The sequence below is a fragment of the Leucopleurus acutus genome, assembly GCF_964270905.1.
Source record: "Leucopleurus acutus genome assembly, chromosome: X".
Classification (NCBI taxonomy): Eukaryota; Metazoa; Chordata; class Mammalia; order Artiodactyla; family Delphinidae; genus Leucopleurus; species Leucopleurus acutus.
In genome coordinates this window covers 129,239,578-129,249,016 of record NC_139148.1, presented here as the reverse complement: position 1 = coordinate 129,249,016, position 9,439 = coordinate 129,239,578, and the positions used below count along the sequence as shown (strand labels likewise).

General features: G+C 49.4%; 1 protein-coding gene across 1 annotated transcript; it reads left to right on the top strand.

The window, feature by feature from the left end:
- Positions 1 to 4,878: 4,878 nt before the first annotated feature.
- LOC309978225 (melanoma-associated antigen 10-like) lies at positions 4,879 to 5,934 on the top strand (the record flags this gene model as incomplete). The annotated part of the gene is made up of 1 exon (XM_082864592.1): positions 4,879 to 5,934. The coding sequence occupies one exon, from the start codon at positions 4,879 to 4,881 to the stop codon at positions 5,932 to 5,934; it is 1,056 nt and encodes a 351-aa protein (XP_082720718.1).
- Positions 5,935 to 9,439: the final 3,505 nt, after the last annotated feature.

Sequence of the window (9,439 nt, the reverse complement as noted above, 5' to 3'; positions counted from 1 at the left end):
GTATATGGAAGATCATTATAGCAAAATCAAGAAACTTGCCATCTAAAAGCAATAACTAGTTAGAACATGAAATAGAGAATACCTCATTCACAATGGCAACAAAGTCAAGAAAATTACCTAAAAAGAATCCTAACAAACATGTACAAGATATTAATGGAGTCAAATATAAAAGCTTTCTTATTGATTCAGCCAGATGTCCCAAATAAATCGAGCAGTGAAACATATTCATTAATGGGGAACAGAAGATTACAAAGATGTGAATTATCCTTAAATTATTTACTGATTTAGTGTCTTACCTGTAGATGCCAAGATGACCATCAGGTTCAGATTGCGGACTTCCACTCCCCAAATCAACTCTCAATAACTATAGAAAGGAGGGGGGCAGAAATCAACAGCAAAATCTAAACCACAAAACTTGAGAAACCCCTGGGGAAGACTGATGGCTGTGATGAGCTCTTTCCTGTGTTTGGGGAGGAGGGGTGGGGAGAAGCGTGGAAGTTGGGGAGGGGCTGTAGGCTGCAGAGATGCCGATGGCAGGATGGGTAAGGAGAAAAGATTTTAAACTTCTGCCTTTTTCATTGCACAAACCAGAGGCAGGCCCTCTGACCACAGATACCAGTAGCCCTGGGATAGTATGAGACAACAGGAGAGATGAGATGATTGAGGTAGTAGGGCCCCAAAGCCTGTGCTAATAACCACCTGAAACTATTTTAGTGTGTTAAAATAAAAAACAAATGGAGACTAACCTTGAAAAATTCCCTGAGCAGATAAAACCAATTTAGTCATACAAACAAAGCTTAATTTAGCTTATTTTTCAGGACTAACTTGATCTGGGTCATTTCTTGCTTATGCCTCTGGAAATCATAAGCAAAACTTAAATTGTTTCCCAAAATTGATATGAGGTAATCACTAACCAATTCCCTATCATTTAAGAAAATTCAAATATTATAACCAACCACTGTGAAGAATAAACAGGCACTGCCTTCCCACTATATAAGCTGCTTTATAACAATATACCCCTGAGCCTCATTCCATGTTTGGTTTGAGTGCTCTGTGTTCACAAACTGTCTTTTTGGCATGCACAGAATAAACTTTTACTAATTACTACTCCAGTGATTCATTGGTTTTACTTCTGTTATTTCTGAACTTTTGACAAGTGACTGAGGACTGGCTTTTCAAAAAATTATTTTCATAGAAGATAAAGAATGGACTGGAAATAGAACAGGAGCTATCAGAGTGATCCACACACTAAGTGTAGGTATTCTTTCATGAAATTTTATATATATTCTAAATATACACTTGGTAGAGATGTAAAAAAAATTTTTTACTAGGAATTAGGGTTAAGAAAATGAAAGTTGGTGCTCTGGACTATGAAATGTTAGATAATTTCAAACGAGTAGGACCTCCCCTAATGCTGCTGCTCAGCCTCTTCCGTGCAGAAAATGAATCTTTTAGAACAAAATGTTTCTGAAGTCTGGCTGGCTGGTGAAGAGACTCCATTGAAAGGTTTGCTTCTTCTCTGACCCTCCCCAGCTAGAATCTAGTTTGTGCTAGAGAATCATTCTCTACAAGGGATGCTGCTGACCAGATGCTCAGAGCTGACAGAGAGGGAGCTCTTCCAGCCAGCATTTAACCAAGGACCCAGGGGCCAAGTTGAGGACCCTCAGGATTGAGGACTGAGGCGGGGGCATCCTCCCAGAAGGTCCAGACAATCCAGCTCCACACCTGATGACAGCTCTGGGAGACCCCTAGCAGAGCTGTCAGGCTGTGAGCCTCCCTCAGTTTTGCCCTGGGGATCTCAGAGCAGTGAGAGCATTGCCTGGAAGGGGACATACTCAGGTCACAAGAGGGAGGAGTCTCAGGCCCTGCTAGGAGTCAAGGTGAAGATCTTGAAGGAGCATTGGGGGAACCTCCCAAACCAGAAGAGAGGGGTCCCATGTCCCTGTCCCTGCAGTCAGCTCCCATTGGCCCCAAGTCAGAGGGATGTGGAAGCCCCTGACTTCCTTCTGGGGAAGCAGGGAATGCAGGTCTCAGGGAAGTGAGGCTTGGATAGAGGAATGTGTCTTCAGATCAGCAGAGAAAGGAGTCCCAGTACATACCAGGAGTCAAGACAAGGATGCTGAGGAAGGACAGAAGGGACCTTCAACCTCAGAACAGTAGTTAGCCCTACTCTGCCCCTGCTATAAAAGTAGGGAGGCCCCAAAAAGATGTAGCCTGATATGGTGGCCTCTGACTTCTGCTGGGGGAGATGGTCTCAAGGAGGGAAAGGCATTGATCTGAAGGGGCTGGACTCAGGTAAGCAGAAGACAGGGCCCATGGACTGTCAGTATTCAAGGTGAGGACACTGAGGGAGGACTGAGGGGACACTGGACTCCAATCAGAGGGGGCCCTTGGAGGCCCTGGGGCGGGATGACCACAAGTAGCATTTCCTGACATCCGGGTCTCAGAGAGACTGGGGACCTGGTACAAGGGGTGGGGCTTCAGGTGGGCAGAGGGGAGAATCCCAGGTCCTACCAGTGGTCAAGGTGAGGGCCCTGAGGGAGGACTGAGGGGACCCTGGACCCCAATCTGAGGAGTCCCCACAGACTTCTCCCCCTCAGTCAGCCCTGGGGCCCCGCAGCTGGATGGCCACCACACAGCGGGTCCTGATTTCCGCATCCGGGTCTCCAAGAGACTGGGGACGTGGTGGAAGTGGTGGGGCCTCAGGTGGGCAGACGTGAGGATCCCGGGTCCTGCCGGGAGTCGAAGTGAGGACCCTGAGGGAGGACTGAGGGGACCCTGGAGTCCAATTAGAGGGGGACCTGGGAGGCCCTGGGGCGGGATGACCACATGTAGCATTTTTTAACCTTTGGGTCTCAGAGCGACTGGGGACCTGGTATAAGGGGTGCAGCCTCTGGTGGGCAAAGAGTAGGGCCCAGAACCTGCTAAGAGTCAAGGTGAGGACCCTAAGGGAAGACTGGGGGCACCCTGGACTCCAGTCAGAGGGGATTTCACACATCCCTGTCCCTGCAGGTGGCCCTGGGAGGCCCTGGGGTTGGATGAGCACCCTAGGCCTATCCTGACTTCCTGACATCCAAGTCTCAGAGAGACTGGGGACCTGGGGTAAGGGGCAGGGCCTCAGGCGGGCAAAGGGGGGATCCCATGTCCTGCCGGGTGTCAAGGTGAGGACCCTGAGGGAGGACAGTGGGGACCCTTAACCCCAGAACAGAGTTGTCCCTGGAAGGCCACAGGTTGGGATGAGCACGTGCAGCACTTCCTGACATCTGGGTCTTAGAGAGGCTGGGGAGCGGGTATAAGGTGCAGGGTCTCAGAGAGGCTGGGGAGGGGGTATAAGGGGCGGGGTGTCTGGTGGGCACGGGATAGAATCCTAGGTCCTGCGTGGAGTCAAGGTGAGGGCCCTGAGGGAGGACTGAGGGGAGCCTGGACCCCAGAACAGAGTTGGCCCTGGGAGGCCATAGGGCAGGATGAGCATGTGCAGCACTTCCTGACATCCGGGTGTCAGAGAAGCTGGGGACCTGGGATAAGGGGCGGACTCTCATGAGGGCAGAGGGTAAAATGTCAGGTCCCTGGTGGACTAAGGTTAGGGCCCTTAGGCAGGACTGAGGGGACCCTGAGGGAGGACAAAAGGGACCCACCAGATCACCGCCCTTGCAGGTGGCTGTGGGAGGCCCCAGGGCGGGATGAGCACGGTAGACCTGTCCTGACATCCTGACGTCAGGGTCTTTGAGAGACTGGAGACCTGGTATAAGGAGCAGGGACTCACACTGGCAGATGGGACAATCCCAGGTCCTGCCCAGAGTCCAGCCTGCACGCGAGGAAGGAAGGACTGAGGACGTTAGACCCCGACACAGGGAGGGATCCTTTGCCCTTCCGCGGGAGCCTTGGAGGCACCAGAGCACTGTCAGCAGATGAGATGTTTCCTGACCTCTGGGTCGGGGTCCTCAGGAGATCAGGTGTTTGGTGTGAGGGGTGAGCCTTCAGGTCCGCAGAGGGTGGACTCCCAGGACCCCGAGGGAGGACTGAGCAGACCCCCAGCCCTGGAACAGGGGCCTTGACAGAAACCTGCCCCTGTGGTCAGCGCTGGGAGGCCAGGCAGGATGTGAGGAGGAGGTGAGGACCCAGCATCTCTCCATCCTAGGACCCTTGGGAGGCCCTGGGCAGGTGCGGCCACCTGTGGGGCCCCCTCACTGCTTTCTGTTCAGATTCGGGGTCCTGTTCTGAGTTTCCCCTCTGGCCTGCAAAGGGGAGGGTCCAGGCCCTTAAGGGGAACAGTGAGCACGACGAGCGAGCCCCGAGGGGACCATCCACCCCAGAACTCAGCACTGGGGGGACCTCACAGAGTCCGGCCCAATCCTCCTACCAGCACCGAGGCCCAGAGCTGTGCCACAGTGTACACAAGAGGTGCGCCCTCCATTCCTCTTACAGGGGCTCCAGGAACCGGGAGGCAAAGGCCCAGGCCTGAGGACCGTGTCCTCAAGGCACAGAGCAGAGGAGACCCAGGCAGCTCCAGGAGTCAAGGGGAGGTGCGTGCCCTGAGTGTGTACCCAGGGGCTCCCCCTCCCAGAACAGAGGGGACCCCACAACACTCAAGTCACCCCACTGCCCTGTCAGCCCCAGAACCTGGGGCCGTGCTGGCTGCACCCTGAGGAGCCCCCTCACTTCCTTCTTCAGGTTGGCAGGGGACAGGCCGCCCAGGAGGAGCGCCCCTGTGAGGCCCGAGGGCACCCCTGAAGACGAAACCTGTAAGTGGCCTTTGTCAGAGCTGCCCAGGGTACCTTTCTCCGCCGAGGTCGCTCATACTCCCTCTCTCCCCCAGGTACGAGGTCCCCGCCTGTCACCCCTGCCCACCCTCCAGTCGGCTTCCTGACACCAGTCGTCATGCCTCGTGCTCCAAAGCGACGGCGCTACATGCTTGAGGAAGACCATCAGGCTCAAAATGTTCCCATGGCTGAGGAAGAGGATGATTCCTCATCTTCCTCCACCTGCTCCTCCTTTTCCTTTAGCTGTTCTCTGAGCTTGAGCTCCCCAGAGGAGCTTTTTACTCTTTCTGACACCCTGAGTCCTTCACAGAGCCTTTCGAGTGCCTCCCCCTCCCCGTCCCCCACTGCTGTTGTCTCTACTCCATTGAGCCAATCCGACAATGGCTCCAGCAGCCAAAAAGAGGAGGGTCCGAGCACCTCGCAGGCCCTGCCAGATGCTGAGTCCTTTCCAAGAAATGCGATTAATGACAAGGTGGGTGATCTGATAGCGTTTCTGCTCCTCAAGTATCGCACCAAGGAGATGGCCACAGAGACAGAAATGCTGAATATCATCACCGAAGACTACAAGGACCACTTCCCTGTGATCTTCAGTGAAGCCTCGGAGTGCATGCAGCTGGTCTTTGGTATTGATGTGAAGGAAGTGGACCCCAGCGACCATTCCTATGTCCTGGTCACCACCCTGGGCCTCACCTATGATGGGATGCTGAGCGATGGGCAGAGCATGCCCAAGAATGGCCTTCTGATATTTATCCTGAGTATAATCTTTATGAAGGGTGACTGTGTCCCTGAGGAGGAGGTGTGGGAAGTGCTGAGTGAGATGGGGGTGTATGTCGAGAGGGAGCACTTTGTCTATGGGGAGCCCAGGGAGCTGCTCACCAAAGTGTGGGTGCAGGAGGGCTACCTGGAGTACCGGCAGGTGCCTAACAGCGATCCTGCATGCTATGAATTTCTTTGGGGTCCCCGGGCCCACGCAGAGACCAGCAAGATGAGTTTCCTGGAGTTTTTGGCCAAGATCAATGGAAGTGACCCTAGATCCTTCCCTCTGTGGTATGAAGAGGCTTTGAGAGATCAGGAAGAGAGAGCCCAGTCTAGAATTGCCACCACAGATAATACTACTTCCATGGCTAGTGCAAGTTCTAGTGCCATGTCCAGCAGCTTGTTCAACCCTGAGTGAAGTCTAAGGCAGATTCTTCACTTTGTGTTTTAAGAGGGCAGTCAACGATCTAAGTAGTAGAGGGCCAGACTTGGGATGAGGGAATCATAGTGAATAACATCTTTCTGTTTCTGTTCCATTGGGTGACTTAGAACTTTATAGAACTTTATCTTCTTTTATTTTTGGTATTTTAAAATGTTGTTGCTTAACTAGAAAGTCTGCTAGCCTCAGAATCTAAGTTTATGAATGACATTGGTCACACATTTATTGTTTCTTGTCCGGTTTAGGAGAAAGAGTTTTGCTATTTTGTAAAACGAATTGGGAAACCTTCCATTTTATTTGTAGTCTGTAACAAGATAAGATGGCATTAGAATAGGAATTTCCTTGGAAATGTGAAAAAGCTTAGTAAAATAGAGAAAAAAATTAAGTGGTTTATTTTACAATTCTCATCATTTTTAGTCTATTCTGTAAAATTAAGATATGTACTTGGATTTTTCTTAGCTTATTCAAAAATGTAGAAGAAATTAAATAGTAATAAATGAAATCTCTGCTCACTGGCTCATTTATTCCACAGACCTTCATGGAGCCTCTGCTCTCTGGAAGGCCCTGTGTTAGTAGTGGGGACACTAGGAAAAGCAGGACACACCCACACCTAGAGTGATGGTCTAGGAGCAGCAGTCACATGAGGAAGATGTAGAGATGTCCCCTAAGTCCCACAGAACAAGGGAAAATGGGACAAGGCGGTGGGGCTCCAGGAGTGAGCACTCAAGTGTAAGTGCCCCAAACCAGGGCAGTTTGGGGCTTTGGGAAGCAGGGGTTCCTTCTGTGGGAGGTGATGATAATGAAGCTGGGTGGTGGCAGTGGCCAGACTCCCAGACGGTGTATCTTAGGAGTGAGAGAAAAACCTAGATAGAAAAACTGCTCTTGGAAGTTCCTTTTGGATAGTGGATAAACCAGAGAGAAATCACTTCCTGGGGCAAGTAAGGAATTTGTCCTGTATTCTTGTCTCAGTGCAGTTGAACACAAGACATAGCTGTTTTATAAATATCATCTGCAAGGGTTTCCTGAGAAATAAGGGTGAATATCTTTTGTATGATGCCCAGAAGTCACTGTGCAGGCACCCTTTTCCCTGGCCTGGGAGAGCCAGTGATGACTCTGTTAGAAGGCATTTTAATTAGATTACCTTTAATGTAATTTGGCCAGTTCTGAGCCATGTATAGATTTGGGGGGGGGGGAATTAATGAAAATAGCGATTTGGATGGAAGAGCAGCTGGGAGGTAGGGACAGAGTTGGTCTTTGGCTCAAATTCTAGGAGCTTTGAGTTGCATCCAGCTGGGGAAGACTTCCCTACACCTAAATTTAAAAATATATCCTCTAAGAAGGAAAATTTACTGAGTTTTATTTACAAAGCAGCATGGTTGGCTGATTTTGGTATTACATGTCCTATTGCATTGAGTATTCTCTAAGATGTACTGGATAACAACAGCAACAACTTCTAGAGTAGAGGGTAGGAGTACCTGGAGTCAAATTAATAATAGAAATACAGTAGTCCCCTCTTATCTGCCAGGGATTATGTTCCAAGACACCCTGTGGGTGCCTGACACTGTGGAGAGTACTGAGCTTTACATATACTACGTTTTTTTTCCTATACTAATGGGTGAGTAGCATATATAGCGTGGATATTCTGAACAAAGGGATGATTCATGTCCTGGACAGGACGGAGTGGGACGGCATGATTTAAAACTTATGAATTGTTTATTTCTCGAATTTTGTATTTAATATTTTCAGACCCTGGTTGATCTCAGGTAACTGAAACTGCAGAAAGCAAAATGGCAGATATGGGGCAACTACCATAACAGCTAATCATTAAAGATTGAACCAGGCACTGTGTGAGGTGCTTTACAAACATTACATACATTCCAGCAGTCCTACAAGACAGGGCTCATCAAACCCACTTGTTCACAGATGAAAAACCTGAGGCCATAGGGCTTGGTAATTTTCCCATGATTGCATGGTTAATAAGTGACAGGGCAGGGACTGGATCCCTAGTCTAAATTCGTCTGGAGACTGTGCTTTTCCCACTCAACCCCAGCCTGATACTAACCTTCTGACTCTAAATCATTTCTCTTCTCAGTACTCTATAAAGTCTCTCAGGTGACCAAAAGAAGGACCCTATGCCCAAGGTACTAAAAGCAGTCCTAAAGAAGGAAGGTGACAAAATCAATCAAACAGGATTTGGGTATTTTTTTTGTGGGCTTTATTAACATAGGGTCCTCCTGCCTGAGTTCCAGTGTCCCCTGAGAGCTGAGGTGCCAGATGTCTGTCTAGTCCCAGCACCTTCCCACATGACAGCACCCATCCCCTGATCTTCCCCTATGTGCCCTCCAGTCCAACTCTGGAACCTGACTGACTTACCAGCTCATCACTGCTGCCTCTTCTGAAATCTGTGCCCACTCCCAATGAAACAGCCCATATCTCTTGCCCTCCCCCTGACATAAAGCATTTCCACTCCTGGCAGAAGTACCCAGGCTGTCTCAACCCACTGCCCACTTACAGTGTCCCTTTGGCATAAGTGTTCACATTGGACAGTGATGTTTAGACATCTGGCATTACTTCTGTCCCCCGCCCAGGTATCTTCAACAAGCTTTCTAAATGAGTTTATAAGTAGAATCTAACTTGACATGTAATCGACCAGTTCTTGGATATAACCCTGAAGTTAGAAACCACCCTGATATTTGCAGCAGGATTTTAATGGAGCATCTTATTTGAAACGGGCCATGAACACATGGCACAGATTTATGAGCTTACCTAAGAGGTCAAAACCCAAAGCCTCCCTCAAGAATTAATATTGTTAAAATGGCCATACTACCCAAAGAAATCTATAGATTTAATGTGATTCTTATCAAATTACCCATGACATTTTTCAAAGAACTAAAACAAATAATCCTAAAATTTATATGGAACCATAAAAGACCCAGAATTGCCAAAGCAATCCTGAGGTAAAAGAACAAAGCAGGAGACATAAACCTCCCAGACTTCAGACAATACTACAAAGCTACAGTAATCAAAACAGCATGGTATTGGCACAAAAACAGACATACAGATCAATGGAAAAAAGAATAGAGAGCCCAGAAATAAACCCACACATCTACCGTCAATTAATTGTTGACAAAGGAGGCAAGAATATACAATGGGGGAGAAGGCGGAAGATGGCGGAAGAGTAAGACGCGGAGATCACCTTCCTCCCCACAGATACACCAGAAATACATATACACGTGGAACAACTCCTACAGAACACCTACTGAAGGCTGGCAGAAGACCTCAGACCTCCCAAAAGGCAAGAAACTCCCCACGTACATGGGTAGGGCAAAAGAAAAAACAGAGACAAAAGAATAGGGACGGCACCTGCACCAGTGGGAGGGAGCTGTGAAGGAGGAAAAGTTTCCACACACTAGGAAGCCCCTTCGCGGGCGGAGACTGCGGGTGGCGGAGGGGGGAAGCTTCGGAGCCGTGGAGGAGAGCACAG